The 18,762-nt window shown below is 45.9% G+C and overlaps 1 protein-coding gene across 1 annotated transcript; it reads right to left on the bottom strand.

Moving 5' to 3' along the window:
- Positions 1–3,460: 3,460 nt before the first annotated feature.
- LOC149333487 (uncharacterized) lies at positions 3,461–6,579 on the bottom strand. Its single transcript, XM_089557735.1, has 2 exons — positions 6,319–6,579; positions 3,461–3,913 (listed from the first exon to the last, which is right to left on the bottom strand). The coding sequence occupies exons 1-2, from the start codon at positions 6,577–6,579 to the stop codon at positions 3,461–3,463; spliced, it is 714 nt and encodes a 237-aa protein (XP_089413861.1).
- Between the last annotated feature and the right edge of the window lie 12,183 nt (positions 6,580–18,762).

The raw sequence follows: 18,762 nt of genomic DNA, 5'->3' as shown, positions 1-18,762 counted from the left end.
GCCATGCTCTTTTTTCCTTGTGCTGTTTTGTCGCTGTGCTGTTTCTTGCGCGCTAGATGTTTTGACGAATGCTGTTTTGACGTGTGCTCCTCTTTTGCGTCCCCGCATAGGGTATATAGGGCACACAGCTGTGAGCATGATACAGCTTGTTAACAATGTCACCTTGAGCAAAATGGTGCAGGAGCACTGTTGTTTGGGCTAGTTCGTTCGTAGCCATATTTGAAACAGAAAAGGCGCAAATGTTCGAGGACAAGAAGGAACGTAAAGAATAGATCGGGCGCCTGTCCTGTTTCTTCACGTTCCTTCAAGTTCCGTCGTGTCGTCGTCCCATTTGCCCCTTTTCTGTTTCAAATATGGCGAAGGAGCTTCGCTCTAACTGACGACAATAATAACTTTACCCTTGATCGAGTTTCTTAAGCGCTTGTACGCTGAAAAAGCGACTTTTCAGTACCTGCTCGTCGCGCAGGATTAAGACAGGGGGACGAAGTCGCGGACGAAAGCTCCTGCTTTCGTCCGCGACTTCCGCGTCGCTCCATACGACGGACCACGTATGGACATCAGTGGGGCGCGTGATGGCTGTGCCGTTGAAGTCGTACAGCTGCTCCGCCGGTGCTGTCATGACGCCCGCGTAGAAGTCGCGGTTGTATCGGGAGTCCCGGTACAGCGTCATCTGCCCGTCGTCTGGGGCCACCGCGGGCTCTCCAGCAGCGGTCGGAGCTTGAAAACCGGCCATGAGGACGCGAAATCTCGAAATTAGCAGAGAGAGCTGAGAAGCAGTGAGAGCTTAACTCTGGTATTTTCTTCTTCCTCTTCGTGGTCTTTCTTCAACCTCCCACATTCGAATACTGCTGTAGTATTTTTCTTAAAATTCCGACTTTAAGCTTGGGTGATGTCGCGGTTTCCGCCGGCGGACGCCTGTGGAGTGTAATCTTGTAAAATCCTTGCCGCAGGTTGCGCATATATTTAGTGGTCATTGCTGACACTAAGCGGACTCATACTTAGCACCGTCTACTGTGTGTAGTGCAGCAATTCCAGAAAATGATCAGAAATTAGCAGTCTCCCACGACACAAAAGCCATTATACACCAAGATCACCGCCTAAGCAAAAGTTTACTCTGATCACTGAGAAATTAAGAAAGCGACCGTAAAAAAGAACGTTAGTGGAACACACAATTCTAGACAACGATAAAAAAGTTTGGTTGATTTTGCGTATTTACATAAAATGCGAATTAGGTCCGCTAGCCGTTTCGTTTTCGTTTCGGTTCCGGTGTTCATATCTACTGTTCAAGGATGGCAGTCGTTCAGATAGCGATAATGGTTTAATACCCATATACGCGGAGTTCGTTATTCTCTGCATTTTTAGTGACGTATAGCGCAATGGTGCGGCGGTGAAGCAATACGCCACTGCCAGTTCTATGTTAGATGCTGCTATCCGTTGGACTTGAGTCCCTCGTATCGAATTGCGACCCAGGTTGCCCTTCCCCAGGAGCCTGTCACAATTGAGCTCCCGTCAAACACTATTTTATGTTATATGCCACATGCGCTCTCGAATGCCAGAAACAAAACCACAGGGAACAAGCACTCTAACAGGGCGACGGAACGATGCGTGTCAGCTTTGCTCGAGGAGGTATATCTCGTTATCAACTAGACGCATACACGACTTATGACACATGCTTACCTGTTCTTTTGTGTGAACTATATCAGCTTCTGCAATTTGACTAGATAGCGGATGACCAAGCTTGAAATTTCGCATACGTTTGTTCAAAATGGGATATTTCAAAGACACAAGGAGAAGCATCAACATTAGGGGTAGCCCTCCCCTTCGGTTTTAAAGCGCAGAGAGGGCGAGGGTGCAGGACGTAACAACTCTACATGAAAGTGAGGTATGCCGGAAATTCGCGTCACGTTGCGGAGCAGTTTATTTAAGTGTGTGTTGCGTGCGGAAGGGCTTACATCTGCGAAAGGCGGTGGCAGGTTACCAAAGCATAAGGGCCTCTAACTTTAAGGAAAGGATATAACCAGCAGAGCTGTCAGATTTAATAAACAATGGCAAGGTAGCCGACATAAGCAAGTTTAATATTGAGAGAATCGAGCATGCTCTAAAGAACAAAGCTAAGCTTAATAGCGGTGAAGAGGAACTTAGGCGAAGGTAACAACCGGATGCATGCGTTAAGAGAGAAAGAGGTCGTCGCTAGCAAAGTGGATAAGATAGTTCAAATAGACGAAAAGTGCTGCAAAAATTTATGCTGCCTTGTAGTTCGGCCTTAAGACATCTGTGCATGTACGAAACTGATTTGTGCCTCTGACAAGTTATAAAAATCACATATCTCCATTCAAGGCGTCAGCACTAGCATCCCTGGCAGTCGGAGAGCGTGAAAAAGCTCGAAGGAGGCTCGATCACTTGACCAAAAATGGCGCCACTCATTCTGTCGCGCTGTTAACTATCTTCTTGTTTTGGCCGTCATCGCTATCATCTTACAAGTTAGTTTTCGAAAGGCGTCACCTCTTTAAAAAAAAAAAGGCGTTTGACTTGACAGCATTAGGACAAAGCCTGCGACTACACACCTGTCGTGTGATCAACTTTAATATGTCTAAAATGACTGAGCCCGAAATGTTCTCTCTTTATCAACATTCAAATACTTTTTGTGCAGTTCTTTGAACTTGGCGCACTATATCCGTTAAAACAGCGGCAATAAATTTCTAACAACTATTCCTTTTCTTCACATCGATGGAACACGAAGCGGCCAGGCACACCTTACACCGGCAGTCGTCTCCATCCCAGATGCTTGCCACACGCATCATAACTTAGATATCTTGCTTCTGATTGCAGTCAAAAGTTATTTCTAACGAAAACAACCGGTACAATTCTAACATTACTTATCTACCAATGCACGCACTATACATTTGTAAATTTGCCGAGGTGCCTATACAAGTCACATACTCCTGAAGCGGTGGTTACAGGAGCAAAGCTTTCCCATGCAGAACTCTTTCATTGCCTGTCTTATAGATGGCAGGGGCACACTAAGATAGTGACTGACCACTGAGCCGTTGCGCAAAGCGACTGAGGCGTCGTAGCCATTACGCAAAGCTTGAATTCAACTTATGCAGCAAAGAAAGATCGCTGATAACGTGTGTTTTGCCGTTAGTGGTAATAATACAGTAGAGAGTAAGAACTGGTCAGTCAAAGCAGTAAAATGAAAACTTTTCTTAAACTGACCGCGAAGCCATGACATCATGGTGGCGAAGAACTCAGGACAACTGAAAAGCAACCGCAAGCATTTAAAGGCGTCGCGCACTACTGCCTTAGGCAAAATTTTAGAAACAGTTTAGACAAAGATAGCTTCAGCCAGTGCTACGCTATATTATTTAATAAAGAACACGATTAGTTGTGCTACAAGAAGTCTTTAGTCATTGGTTATGTATTATTTCGCCCTACCGGCAGGGCTCCGCCGAGATGGTCGCTACAGTTTAATTAGCACCAGAGCTCCTAGCGATGTTTTCCTCGGAGGGGGCGTCCAGGTACGGGAATCGGATGTCAGCGCAGATTCGTTACTGGACTCGCTCGTGAGCTGACCGTCACTTCCAGTCGTGAGTCTTGCAGGTGGAACCGAAGGTGACGGCAGGCGTTGCCGGATGATTGGCTCCGGGATCATCGCATCGTCAGTGGTTGATCCCACATCGGACGTCGCACCATCCCTCGTGACATCGCGTCTTTCTCTCCGCAACGCCGCCATCGAGAAGAGCGCGATGAACGCGATAACGAGGAGAACGGCGCAACACAAAAGGTTCTGCACCCTGAAGCAAACGGGGGCGTTGTATTTTCCGGCACCCTGCTCCGCTGGTAACAACATGGGCTTCTGCCCCAAGCGAGTCCAGGAAATCCGGCGTCCCTTGCTAGGCCGCTTGAGCCGACCCTGCATAGATTTCCATTTGTAGTGCCCGAGCGATCAAAAAGGGTGCTTCATCAGTTTTCCAATATTCCTCAAGAGAAAAGAATATAACAGCTGTATCTTACCGGTAACACATATGGTGCAGTAGCTTAGAGCCTAGCGAAAAGGGTTAAGTTAAGCACATCGCAGCGAGGTATGGAAAGAAAAAATGATGGGGTAAGATTACGAGAGGGAAAGAAGGCAGTGTGTTAGCGATAAAGCGCGTGGTAATAACATCGCAGTCGAAACCAAGCCAAAAGAAAGCTCGGGAAGGGCATGCAATGCGAATTCAGCAAAACTGATCTTCTTTAAGGCTAACAGGACTGATTCCAAGGGATATCACGTGTAGCAGAAGCATCAGAAAGTTAGTTGGGCGGAGGACATTAAGGATAGATGGTCGCAGCTGGCACTGAAGAAGGTTAATTTGAGGGAAATGGGAGAAGCCTTAGTCCTGAGGTGGGCGTAGTCAGGCTGCTGAAGATGATTTCAGCAGAATATTGATTTCCTGTTAATACGTTATCCTTATGATAGCAGCAATCATACTTTCGCGCTCAAAGACAAGCTCGGTACTATCGATTAACAAGGCATGTGGACTCTCTCAGTTCCGCTAATAAGGCCAATTTTAGCCCCCTGCAGCACCAAGTAAAACAATCATTAATCAGCATAATCTTCTTAAGAGACCTAGTTCGGTATTTATGGTTTTATGTGTCCCTTGTTCTCCTGAGAAGACATTCAAGCAAATTATCCAGGTAGCGTAAGACTGGCTTTCATGTACAATCATGTGAAGGCTCCGCCTTTGCCAAAATTGCTCATATATTGAAAGGTTGCCTCAGTCTTTATTTCGTTAGAAGTTGCTGAGGTGATAACCGCTGTATCTGTATATGGCTAGCTCTTGAACCGTTTAAAGCGGAAGTGCCCATTTCTCTGAAGAACACTTGGTTTCGAAACACTTGAAGTAAGGCTAGAGAAATAAAATTATTCTGGTTTCTAGCGCAACATGCGTAGAATTACTTTTTGCGTAGAAATACAAGAAAGTTCCCAGCAATGTTTCTAGTTCTTGGCACTTACAACATGTAATCATTTGATTGTCACACTAAACTGCTTGAGGCATCCCGCAAAGACATTTATGGAAGGAAACTGGCCTGTCGAATAAAATCACATTGATGTGTAAGACCAAATGTAAAAGCAGGAATGAATTCAAAGATGTACGACCGAACTCAATGTCTGGCGAAAGATTTGTCACTTCCTTCGCCAGCTAACAGCCAATATCTCGGCAACGAGCAGTGTTATAATGTGTGCTATAATCCTCTTTTGCAAGCTGGCCCATTCTCGCCTGACACGGAAAAATCGCTTCAAGCAGCTGATCACTTGCAGAACTGGCCGCGAATCCACAATATACACAACATTATATGCGTACAGCCTTTGTCAAAAGTTGAGAGCCCAGAGGGTTTGCTTCTAAGCAGTATAGTGGCGCTCCTGTAACACTAATGGAAGTCCTAGGCATCGGAGGGAGCAGGAACAAGAATCTTCTTACCTTCAGGAGATTTGGAACGCTGGGGACACATTACGAGCACAGCAATGTGGCCCAGAAGCAAACCCCCTGGGCTATAAACTTTTCACAACGGCTGTACATGGGTCCTGATTGGTCAGAACTCCTTAAGTATTGAGGCCACTGGAAAGACATAAAAGCCACTAGAAAGACATAAAAACCACTAGAAGGAAGCTTCAGTTATTTGCAGAAAGCAACGGTGTCTATTCTAATAGAAAGTGCTGCACTAAAATGAAGGCATGCATGAAATGCTGTGAGGGAGTCAGCTTATATAAAATTAGTCGAGCAAGAACAGTGTGCGCTGGACATATTCCTAAAACTACATGAAGGGAAGGACGACATCTAAAGCTTTAGTTAAAAGAAGTGTCAAATGTGAACTCCGGACAGCACGGTGCACTCGTCGACATCGTGTCAATTGCAATAGCGGTCGGAGAATTTCCATGCAAGAATCCTGCCTAGATACTGAAGAGACGTCGTTTCGAAAGAAGGGCTGTCACCATGCGAAATAAACTGACGGATAGAGGTCTCAGCAGAGATTCGTCAAACGTTTTTGCATGTTTTTCTTGCATTTATCAGGTGAACAACAGCATTGCCACCAGCGCCGGAGTGGAACGGGGGCTGGTACGTGGCGCTTCGTTTGATTACGTCGCCATCCCATTTATCCAGTTCACGTTGTTTTGCCCTGTGAATTCTTAAGGAGAGTATAGAGTTCCCAAAAAAGCAGGAAATGCAAAGTGTGTATTGCGGTGATTTGCTGAATATCCCGTTTCCGAATAAGATCTTTCTGAACCAATTTGCCTCCGATTGCTTATTACATGAAGGATATGGTTTCTTTCCGTACCTGTGAATCGCGCTCGACAATGATCGGCCGTGTCGAAAGGCGTCCAGTTCCTTCTTGCTCCAGCTCGACGACGGACCAGGTGTGGGTGTCGGTGGCGTGCGCGATGGGCGTGCCGGTGAAGTCGTACAGCTGCCCCGTGGGCGGAGTCATCACGCCTGCGTAGAAGTAGCTGTGGTAGCGCGGGTCCCAGTACAGCGCCAGTTCCTCTTGAGGGCCTTCAGCGGCCATCGCAGCGGGCATTTCTTTTTCGGCAACGGCCATCAAAAATAAACCCCGAATTCCGGCTCCGGCAGACACCTGCCTCGGACCACCACCTTCTTCTTCTCTCCTTCTCTCTCAGTAGTAGTTGTGTTGTTGTCCTCGAAACAGTAGCCCGTACCCATTGAGGGGGATTGGCCAAGACACAGGCTGCGACTGACGGTTGCTGAAAATGCTAAACAATGAAATAAATAAAGAAAAAATATGTTAGTAACATTGATAATATTAATAATAAGGAAATAAACAAATGAAATTCAGATGTGTAAAATGGAAACCACCTAGGAGCTTAATCTCTTCTTCTTTGCGGATACTCATGATGATCAACACATTTCAATTGGAACAAATGTTGGGTGTCGGTCCCCCTATTCTGGGAATTCATTGGAGCTTGCAGCCACTGCCCCCATTCAGTTAGCTCCTGCTGAACTTTCGAGTCGGAGTTCTACAGCATTTCCTCCCACCGCTTAATTGTCCGTTCCTTTATATTTGCCATTGCTATGTTGGTTTGGCAGGCTCATACCGTGTGGAGTTTATTCGCCTGTATGCCACAGCCTGTGCGTTGTGGCTTATATTCTTCATAGTAGATTGTGCTGTTTTTGGCCTTGAATATCTGTTTACTTTTACACTTTTCAGGCTTGTTTCCTGCTCCTTGTATACTTCTTCATCCCGTGGTGCGTATTCCGTACTGTCCAGCCTATGGTGTTGCAGGATTTCTGACCGTGTGGTGAGCATGTTTCAGTAGTTGTGCTCGTCGGAGTGTTCGGGTTCCCGGGGTAGGAATGCTCGGTCTGCAGCGTGTAAGCCTCCGTTCCCCACTGTGGACTGATGTGCTGGTGTCCACATGAGCTTTGCTTTCTATTGTGATGTTACTGACGGATGTTCCCCTTTTGGCGATTCTGCAGAACATTCTTGCTACTTGTCTTCTCGTCTGTGCGAGCCGTATTATTCCCTCTTAACTATTGTTGTCTTTTACGATAGTGAGGACAAGAATTTTAACGCGATAGTGCAAAGTCTCTTGTTGCACAGAAATCCGGCGTCATCGCTGTCAGCGTTGCGAGCGAAAAATCCCCGTAAGGGAAATGAGATGGGCCGCCCAGATCATGTGAGCTTGTGGCGTCATCACAAACTTCCCACCGGATTGTGTGCAAACTGAGCACCGTGCTAGATGGCAGCTAAATTACTGATTGGTCGCTTGGGAAGAGCAACCTGTGTCACCCAAGTACCGTCGGTAGCACCACCTTGCATCGCAGCGCAGTGAGGCATTGCTTAATCGCGCCGCCACTGCACACGGAGTGGTATGATGACTGCTAGGGACCTGTGTATGTAAAGTCCAGAAGGACAAATTCCGCATATATTGGCATTAATTAAACCAATATGTTGTCGCATCACACCCTCAGCTCGGAGCTTTAGTGCCGCCTCCAATTTTCGCCCTGATGAGCTCCTGAATGCTGGTTCCCTTAAGCCCCACTTCGAAGCGGTTGGTTTCCTCAATTTCCTGTATATTAACACTACTGATTTGTTCGTATAACTGGTTTTCCCGAATTTCTCTGCATAGACTTTTACTCTGCTTGCAGCCCTCTAAACTACGTGTTCTATTTCTTCATAGTCGCCATTGTTCTTCTGCATAGCAATCTCCAGGGGGCATTATTGGTCATTCCCCTTCCCTTGTTTGCTTAATTGCTTAGCGAGGGCCTCGGTTCTGGCAGCCTTGACGCCATAGGAAGCATAAGAGGGTTCTCACGCAGCCTCCACCTTCTCCGTTCGATGACGTTCTACGTCACACCTACGGTAACTCAGGACGTTCTACGTCCGCCGCTTATGAACGTGGGTGGCGCTGATGAACACTCTCAAGGTTAGGTTACTTGTAAACATAAATAGCCCCGAAAGCAGAAGATTTGACAGCCGTCGCCCTAGCTCAGAAGTAGAGCACCGGACGCGTAATTCGGAGGTCGTGGGTTCAGATTCCACCGGCGGCATGTGGTTGTTTTTTTTCTTCTGCTTTTCTAATCAATTAGCTTTAAGAGATAACATATTAAGTAATATTATAAATTGATCAACACCACAAAATAAATAAATTAATTAAAAATCCCCTGTGCCCCTTGGTTTCTGTGGCTGTTGGCTTCTGTCATATCTACGGAGTGGAGTTTCTCATGGTGTCCCAGCATGAATTTGTGCAGCAGCATTGGAGATAATACTAACCTTTTGAGAGCCCCGGTGGCCCGTTTTCGTGGGATCTTCTTTGTTCTTGCCTACGTTGTGATTGAGCTGCATATGGGCCAGAGGACTTCGAAATATATATATGTCCTGTCACCGCAGTTGGCGCTCTGTAGGATGTTCAGTATGGTCCTGTGATTAACATTGCCAAATTGCCCTTGGAGATATAACGCTAGAATAGGTTTGGTTGGGTTACATGTGTGCTTATCTATTGCTTCCTCTCTTGCTGGAGGAGGTTGTCATTGGCTAATAGGCTTGTTCCGAAGCCAGACATGATGTCTGGGGTTCTGTGTTTTTTCCATGCGCTGGCCTAGCCTGTTAAAATTGATTTTCTCAAAAAGTTTCCCAGAGCAAAACGTGAGGGAGATCGGCCTTAGGCTCGTTATTTTCACTGCTTACCTTGGCTTTGGTAGGAAGTGAATTTCTGCAGTTTACAAAGCCTGGGACATTTTTCCAGCGGCCCAGCAGTTACTAAAGAATTCTGTTAATCTTCTTAGTGAGGTTTCATTTAGCCTAGCCAGCATGTTGGCTATGACTCCCTGCCGATCGAACCTGAGATTCCTTCTTACTCCAGCATGACCGTTTTCTCTCTGATCTTTATTTCTGTGTCCATTTCCATATCCTCCTGGATCTGAATGTATTTGTACGCGAGCTACTGTATTACACCCATTTCGCTGCTCTTGTAGCAAGGCAGGTTTCTACGATAGGAGTACTGCGATAGCTTTCCCAATTAGTAGACTGGCTAATCGTTATCGCTTTTTGGTTCCGTAGCTGTTGTTGCTCATGTGTATTGCCTCGTTGAAAACTCCAAACAAGATTTCTGGGTTTAACACTGGGAGTCGTTATAATCACACCTAACGTGGCTGTCTTTTTTATTTTTTCTCTACAACAAAACTGATACAGAAATTACATGCCTCTCCTGCCACTGGTCTGAATGTAAGAACTTAGAATACAGTGAGAACTGAAAAGCCCTTTGGTAGCTTAATAGAATAGCTAACGATGATACCAGGTATGATACAGTTTATTCTTGCTATAATTGAATGTTAAGACAACAGGGAAAAGAAGAACCAAAATATATATTGAGGTAGAAAAAAGGATAAATTTTAATGCTCTGAACTTTGGTCATGAAGCTTCTTCTGGTTAGGGCACCTATTCCAGGGCTCCTGCGGCTTGAGCCGCTCTAAGATCCCTGTTCAGAAGCGCCAGCTGCCCTTGTAGGTCCCAGCTGGACGGCGCGGGCTGTTACTGCTCCTGTTTGCGTCTCGTTTACAGAAGAGCGCGTGTGGGTAGGCTGCTTTCAGAGTGTTAGGTTTACTGAGAGGTAGGCTAAAATTAGCACTATGGATAGTAATGTAAATTATGTCTCAGCTAAGTTATTGAATTTTGGGGACACAAGGGTTGTAACACGTCCACAGTTGGTGACCGAAACTGCAATCAGTCCAGATTACTAGGTGCACCGAGTAGGCAAAGTAGAAGCACGAATGCGGCACAAATAGCTAGAAACAGGACAAGAGGTACAAAAATAGGATAGCAGTGCAATCTGCTCGGTGCGTGGAAAGCCCTATGTCCATTTGTACTCCGCCACAGCTATGGATCGGTTCCGATGAATAAGCCGGCGCTTTCGGGTGGATTGATCATGAGGCTTCCATCGGCAAGGAGTACTCGGGAAATGCAATGAACAGCATTAATTTTAAGTATAGTACAGGTCACTATCATTGCCTTCAACATGATCAGCGTAACTAAGTTCTCTACTGCACAAATGCCTCTGTCCGTGCTCTACAACAAGCTCTCTCCAGCTCCCGTTGTAGCATCCTTAACCTCCGAATACTTTCTGACCTCTACCACACGCTTAGTTTTCTGTCGTCCCAGGTAATGTTGCTTTTTCTTAGAATTCACTCCGAAACCATACAGAATAATTCATGTCAGCTTTCCTCCTTGAATGAGTCGGGGACGTACAGTTTCTAATTGTTCTCAGCTATGGCATAAATAACTCGCACTTGATGCCTCACTTATCCTGCAGCTTTCACGAGGCTTGAAGTTAATGTGGTCACTTTCCATTTGATTTCTCGCTGCGCTGACCAGAGTAAAATTTATAGTTTTGCTCGTTAAGCTTAAAGTTTTGCTAAAATAAGCGAATAAAACATAAGGAAATTTTTTAGCATTTCAAGTGAAAACTGGCCCTTCTGTTTTAATCTGCAAGGCATATATATCACTGCTATGGCCCCTATCAGCGGCTCCTGCTAGGCATCGACAAATGGATACTCGCAGCGCTTCTAGTAGCTTGCTTCTCATTGTGGACTCTTTTTCCTTTCGAACCGTACTTCAGTACCGCCATGTTATTTTTAGTCTGGTTATTTTGAATTTGTAGTTTATGATCTCAATAATGCATGGCCCTCGTTACTTAGAAGAGCATTGGGGTCAGCTTATCGGAGATTGCTAAGGAGTTTTATTTACTTTTCATGCATCTTCTTCCAAAATCCAAGAGCAAAAATAGATCTCCAAATCGCACGAGAAAATGCGGTGAAGAGGGGGTGTGTACTGCCCATCCACCATTTGATCTGTACTGTTTTAATTTTCTCTGTACATGGATAATAAAGTCGCTCAGGAATAGCTATATATGTTAGGTAGAAGCTTCGTATGTGCTCCCTGCACACACTTAAGAAAAGCTTGCATGAAGGCTCATGTTTCGCCTGAATAAAACGTTTTTTCGCAGTGCAAAGGCCCAGTAGTAGTAGTATAAAATTTTATTCCGCAAAATGGGACGGGGTTTAGGGTTTGGTGTCTTGAGCTGCAGGCCTAAAAACCTCATGCCCCAGTTAATTAAACTCAAGATTTTATAACACGATCGAGATGTCTTCGGAATTGAAACCGGATGAATCGCTCTTAAGTATTTTGGCCTAAACAGCAGTGCTCTTTTTCGCATCGCTCTGTAAACTTAAATGGTAAATAATAATAAGCTACTTATATAAATACTCGCGTTAAGAAGACATGTTAATTTACAATTTTAATACATTGAAGAACAAACTGACGAGCTCTTTGAACCGACTTTTCCGGTCCTGCGAGACAGTCCGCCAATTGCAGAAGATACCATGTGATAGCGGTGGCACTTTGGAGCCGTAAAACGCGTCTTCGAAAGCAGATTGCGCTTTTCTCCAAAGCGCATTCCCTAAATCAGGCTGTACGTGCGCTCTAGGCGACAGATTTGTGGAACCTGCTGTCACATCATTGTTTTTGTTTTTCGCCTGCTTTAGCTTCTGGTCTTTCATAATTAAGACCGCGGAAATGGTACCATCATGCAAATATTTCTGAAAATTGAAACATTCTTAAAGAATCACGCCAGATTATTCACCAAGCTACCAGTTATGGCCATTGTTAATTAGCATAATGAGACGCCAGTTTTTCGGGTGTAGGCACTTAGTAAGCAAACATATGAGCCTCTCTACGACTGCTAGCATGAAATTTTGTTTTCACGTGGCGTTGCCTTTGGTATACGGTGCAGGCATGGAAAGCTCTAAAAACCACAGAGACAGTATTTGAAGTCACATACAGGGTGGACCCTCTAAAGGAACGTTAACATAAAAACTACACCAGAAGTGTCCTCGTCGCCAGCAGGCTCATGGCGCCTAACTTCAAACCAGCTTCTCTCAACCCTATGACGTGCCTTCCAGTGCTCTAGCATCATATTGAAGAATAATGCGTACAGAACAACTAGAAAATACGTTTTAATAATTGAAAACCGCTGGGGCCGCGTAGTGGCGTGACTGCGCATAGAAAAATATTCAATGCATAACTTTAGTCAAGGTAATTTCGAGCGAACCTCGTTTCGGTAGTGGCGTAAGGATGTCAGCGGTAGAGAGAGATTCGTTGGCAAACTCCTGAAGATTACGGCCTCGACTATCTTCGGTGTCTAAGGTAGGCCGTGGCGAAGTCGGGGAAACGCGCCTAGGAACAAACGGCCTCACGACCAGGCCGTATTCCGTGGTCAGGTCTGAATCGATATTTGAATCGTCAGTCACGTGAGGTCGTCCCTCCATGAATACCCAGAGCCAGAACAGAAGGAGCAGTACGATCACGAAAACAATGGAGAGGCAAATGATGGTGTGCAGGCTGAAGCAGGTGGGGTCCTCCTCCTTGTAGGTGGATTGTTCGGTGGTGAAAACCTCGGAGCACGGTGCAGACAGAGAACTCCAGGATATACGGCGTTTCCTCTTCGGTCGCTTTCGCCGCCCCTGCATGAAAATGTCACATGCCTAGTGGTTAGCTTAGGCCTGGACAGGAGGAACGTTATACGGAATTTTAAGGACATCTAGTGCACGCCTAGGATTATAAGCTGCAGGAAATGGTCTCAAAAACTGAAAATATCATTTCCTCTACAACCAGAGCGAGCGTTTATTGTTGTGATAGAACGCAAGTAAACGTGGCCTAAAGCGCGTACATTCGTTCAACAACATTACGGGAAGATCACATATCTGATGCGATAATTCTACAGAAGCAATTGGAAATATGCTCGAAGACAAATTCGATGCTTTCAGTCCACTGAATATTTTTGACATAAGCTGAGGCTTCAGACACACGAGAATTTTTTTTTAAATTCACGGTGAGGGTTCGTGCCGATGGGCAAAGGTTGGCCGAGGGTGCTGAAAGGAGGCGGTCAGCTACCTGTCTATGGTATTTGGATGGAGGTGCTACTGGAGAGATATGCCTCGGTACTTCAGCTGGCTTTCATTTGATTTTAACTTCGATTTCTTACGTAGATTTTTCACTCCACCGTTGCGTGGGCTTCTAGTGGCTGAATGCAGTGTGTGCGTGTGTGTGTGTGTGTGTGTTTGCGGGAGGGGTGCTGACGTAGGTGGCTTGCTGTTGCGAGACGCTTCTGGACAGTAGAGGCGTGGTTGATTGTTCGTGCTTATGGGGCGGGATGCTGGGTGGGAGTGGGGTTATGAGGGTGGGAGGTGGCTGCTAGATGGTGTATCTGAAAAGTACAGGTGGAGGGTGGATGCTCCTAGGTTCTGCCGGAGGCTTAACGTCAACGCGCTTCGGACTCCCACACGGGCTACGGTAAAAATGCTTTAGGTGTGAGACAACACATGTTGCCGTCACAAAGTGTAGCCGAGAAAAAAATCTGCGCCTGTTCTGTAAGTCGTATTTGTCCTATTTGAAAAAAAATTATATTTTGTGTGCCACAATGGACACTGCGCGATTTTTTTGTGGTGCTTTTTTATACCGTACAGATTATTGTTTGAAAAGCCGTGCAAAAAACGACAGTGCAGTCTGCGGGGATGGATTGTACGGAATCGTTGACATAGTGTCAGTGGTAGTAGGTAGCTCTAAAATCATTGCTTGATAACTATACGCAATAAACATTGTATACTTTCCCTTTGTGCCGCACTATTACACAGCGTAATGCAGGCCTTCAAGATCGTGAGCGAAAAAAGTTCTTGAAATTTGCGAAATCATCTTTCTGGTCCGACATATCGATTGTGGAAGTAGGCGTGCAAAAGGAGAAAGCACAGCAATCAAAGTACAAGCAGCACCGGAAGGAGCATATTCGCATTTAACACAGGGGAGACGTGTTGAAATGCCAAAAGACGAAGCAGCGTCATTTGGCCGTTTGACCGGCTGCCTTTGGCCTGTGGTTAGCCGGGGGAAAATTGTCAACCAAATAAGCTGCGACGCCAAAGAAACCCTCCTGTGTTTCGACACCTAAATACGATACTGCCGCCGCGTTCAGCCCAGCAGCGTACGGATCAAAACTGAAACAGTGCGGATGCCTAGGCTAAACAACAAGCGAGGCGGGCAGTTGCTACTGCCCGCTCCAATTTAATATCATCAGCAATGCAACGGAAACCCTATCCGGTATGTGTTTACATCACTACGTCGTCACAAGTGCCTGAGCCGCTAGCATCTGAAGAGGACGCTACGAGCGAGGTTGGCATCTCTAATAATTTATACGTGAGGGCTCTTTTGGTCGCCGAGAACCGTGTGGCTTGTAGTGGGGCTACACAACTTTCGGCGTCTGTCACGCGCCTGCTTTCGTACCGGGACGCTCTGTGCGCATAATTCTACGCTCGATATCTCGAAGTGCAGTGCCGATATAAAAATAAATAATTGTTTGTATATGATGTTAAAGGCCACCCTTTTTTTGTCTGTGATGTTCAAGGCCACCCTTTTTGCATATAATTGTATGGCGTCAAGCCAAACGTGCAAAAAATAATATTTAAGAATAGGCAGCAAGAACTGTTTTAACTATCAACCACTATGGAGATAACGCCCGCAGTGCCAAACAATCATCCTGGAAAATCAACGCTGTCGCATCCTCCAGGTCGTTTACAAACATCTACACATAATAAAAGAAAGCACCCTGTATACTGCAAGCCGATAATCATTCGATTTGTTGGTGTTGCGATATAGAGATAGAGATGAGATATCAGATTCCATAACGACAAACGTTATGGACTAACTGTTCCCGTTGAGAACCTGAACCAAGTGCCTCAAATGGTTAATGAAGCTTAAAACTATCCAGTAATGCGTTTTAAGGTTCGACTTCAATTTCTGGCTGGTTGACAGCACATACTTCGGACACGTCTCTGAACATTTATATGCTAGGCACACTAAGCAACTATTCACAGGAGCGTTTTGCGTACCAGCTTGTCGCGTGGGGATATGATGGACCGTGACGATGACTCCGAAGCCCGTCCCACTGGACCCTCTCCTTCCTCGAGCAATAAGACGGACCAGTTGTGGATGTCAGTGGGGCGCGTGATGGGCGTTCCAGCCATGTCGTACAGCTGCCCCGTGGGCGGTGTCATGGCTCCCGCGTAGAAGTAGCGCTGGTACCGGGAATCCCAGTACAGCGCGAGGTCGTCTTCCCTGGATGCCACCGGAGGCCCTGTAGCGGCTGTAGCCGCTTTTTCACTGCCCATGACAACGCGAACGCTGGAACGCAAGGGCTGTGGTCGCCACTCATTTGATGAGAATCTTCTTCTTTGCGGCGAAGTCACCTATATGCACGCAGTTAGACGTTATCCTCCTCTTTATGACGTAGCATACAGGCTCCTGCCACTGATCACCACTAGGTGGCTGGATGCCGCATTCCCGCTTTCCGAGACGAGCGCGAGTGAAGCCACCGGAAGTTGGACGGCTTGTGCGGAAGTCGGGTGTCTGCTGTGTATTTCAATGCAAAAAATCGCGTCTTTCGCCCTTTTTTTCTCTGTTTTTTCGCGCTGTTCTCATGTAATGTCTGCTCTTATGTGAAAGGAACAAGCGAGCTGAAGGCGAGAAATGTGATCAGTCTGTTCAGAACCCTGTAATTTTAGAGAAACCGAAGAAAACACGCATGCGGGTCTCACCCTGCCATGGCAAAGGAGTACGTGCAGTAAACACTATGTTCTTGTCTGGTTCCTGCCTTCCGAGCGTGAAGGAGAAGTAGTGGAATGACGATGAGGCTAGGTCATCTTAAACCCGAATTTTCGTGTAACAAAGAAAAGGCACAGCGCGAGAGGAACGACTGACAAGAAAGACGAATGCTGCAGCGCGCTTGAGAAGCGCTGTTTGAAGTCAACTGCACCAAGCACCACGAATAAAAGCCCATTAAGGCTTAACTTTCTACAATACGAAACAGTACATGACACGCTCTGTCGAAAAAGCAGTACCATACTTTTTTGAGGCGCTAATGCGAACCATCCGAACGCCGTCGACACCTCACCAGATAGTAGCCTAGCCCTCGATCCGGATATGTCTAAACATAATTCGGTAAAATGGTCACTGCAAAGTCAGCTGCCTTGTGAGCGTTTCCATCTATTCTTTCTTAAATTTATCCCCCATTGATAGCATAATTTGGCCTTGAGCGCGGGAACGTGCACCACAGCAAAGAGCAGTGTTGGCAACGGGACAACACAGAGCTGAGCAGATGAGGTTCCATACTTGCTGTGTGTGGCGACGTCCTGTCGTCTTCGAATGTCGTCCCATTGCGATGCAATGGGCCCTTATATTTGAAACGTCTTTCCCGAAGACTTCGCTGGTCTTGTCACTCAGTTGACGGCGCAACAGGTAGGCATTGTCATGGAAAAAGACGAGAACGGCGAAAAGACAAAATGCCAAGTGGGAAAAAACTGGAACTGAAAAACCGTGCTGAGGTCAGATTTCGTGCACTGCCAAAGGCTCACCTTCCGGGTCAAGGCCGCTTACTTCCGATGGCTTCACTTTCGGGCGCTCAATGCGCCATCCAGCCCCCTAGTGGAGATCAGTGGCTCCTACCAGTGTTGTTGTTGTTACTGCCTCTTAAGGTTTCACCAATCATTTTTCTTTGCGCAGCTGCCTCGATTGTCCTCAATTTAGGCTGGACCATTTTTGATACCCTCCACTTTTCTTCTCCCTTTGTGAGCCCCCTTTAATTATACTGCTACGGCTTTCTCAACGAATATTGATAAACTACCATTCACGATTTGAGAGAACCTGCCTTATGCGCTTCATGGCCTTCTTATTCCAGTTATTTCGCTCTTGTGGTGCAGATCTGTGGTCACTGCATGCCGCAACTATAACTCACCTTTCAGCGAAGTTTGCTCGGGTGTAGTCAAGCGTGAGGCCTTGGACACATTTGTTGCTTATGTTCACAATTGGCCTCCTTTCCTTTTGTTTTACATAACATTCATATCGTTACTGACGACTGCGTTGTTTTTCATGAAATAACATCACTAAACCATGTTAAGCTTCTTGAACATGATCTCACTGTCTCTTAAATTGAGTGTAATGAATAGCTTCGTGAGCCCGATGCGAACAAGTAAAAAATTATGAGAGTATCAATACGCACTAAAATTCTTCCTTTGTATTAGCTAAATAATGTTCTTTAGAAGCGGTGGCTGCGCATAAATACCTAGGTTTCCACAACTCAGCGATTCGCTTGGGCGCACCATTATCAGTACATTGCTAACAATGCTAATTGCGTTTTTCGTATGTACATCTTACCTTGAATAAAGCCCCACCTTAATTCAAAATCGCGTGTCTACAAAACAAAAATATGTTGTAAACTTGAATACAGCGCTGGTACAGAGCGCTGTTTGTTTTATCTTGCGCAACTTTAACTGTGCCGGGAGCCTATCACGTAACAAAAATCATCTTTACCATTGTTCGCATAAAGCCGGAACATAACTCGTCTGAGGATTTTTGATAAGCTGTACCAACACACCCATCTCAGATGTGCTCTCACGACATTTACAGTGCCACACCGCATTGCTGATCTTCACAAAGTTGGATTTGAAACACACTGCACCAGTGCTGCACTTCAGTCTTTCCTGCCTAGCGCATCACGCGAGTGGAGCCTTCTTGGAGCAGAAATCGTCGACGTCAGTGGCAGCCAGGATTTTCGGACCGCCCTAACTTTTTATGACAAGGTAATTAAAAGTATTTTATTTTCAGCCTCCATTGCACTTGTTTTGAAGTTTTGCAATTTGTAACCAATCCCTTCACTAACTCCACGGGCCCTGAAGGAACAAAAAGTAAATGAAAAAATTGGAGGGCACGCTTAAGCCCAACCTTACCGGTATGATGCGATAGGGTAGCAGGTTAATTCCCATATAAGCAGGATATATTTCTCTTTTACATGCACAGACCCCTGGGAGTCTTCATACCCTTCTGGGCAGTGGTTCCCTACTATCCTGTGGACAGGCTACGGCCACACCTCAAGGTCACGTAACCTAGGTTATGCGCGTAATTTTTCGCTCACAACGCCGACGCCGGCAGCAGCGACACCAGATTTTCTGGAGAACGAGCGCTTTAGCTTTATCGCGCTAATGCGTTGACATATTTTCATGCATCTTCCAGCGCTCGCTACCAATCATAAACTGCTGTTTCTTTCAAAGACTTTTGATCATCACTATGGTTTTCGGCGTATTCATTTTTAGTCCAACAGTTCTGCTTTCCGTGTCTAAGTCACTCATCCTGCGTTGAAGATCGTTCCCTGAGTGACACAAGCAGGCA

Source organism: Amblyomma mixtum, chromosome 8, assembly GCF_055824585.1.
Source record: "Amblyomma mixtum isolate Tamu chromosome 8, ASM5582458v1, whole genome shotgun sequence".
Lineage (NCBI taxonomy): Eukaryota > Metazoa > Arthropoda > Arachnida > Ixodida > Ixodidae > Amblyomma > Amblyomma mixtum.
Note: the sequence above shows the minus strand (reverse complement) of the source record. Positions and strands in the feature narration are given on the sequence as shown.

Coding starts and splice junctions, on each gene's coding strand:
- LOC149333487 (XM_089557735.1), bottom strand. CDS start 6,579: ATGGCCGTTGCCGAAAAAGAAATGCCCGCTGCGATGGCCGCTGAAGGC. Junction 3,914..6,318: donor TTGTCGAGCGCGATTCACAG/GTACGGAAAGAA, acceptor AAATCTATGCAG/GGTCGGCTCAAGCGGCCTAG.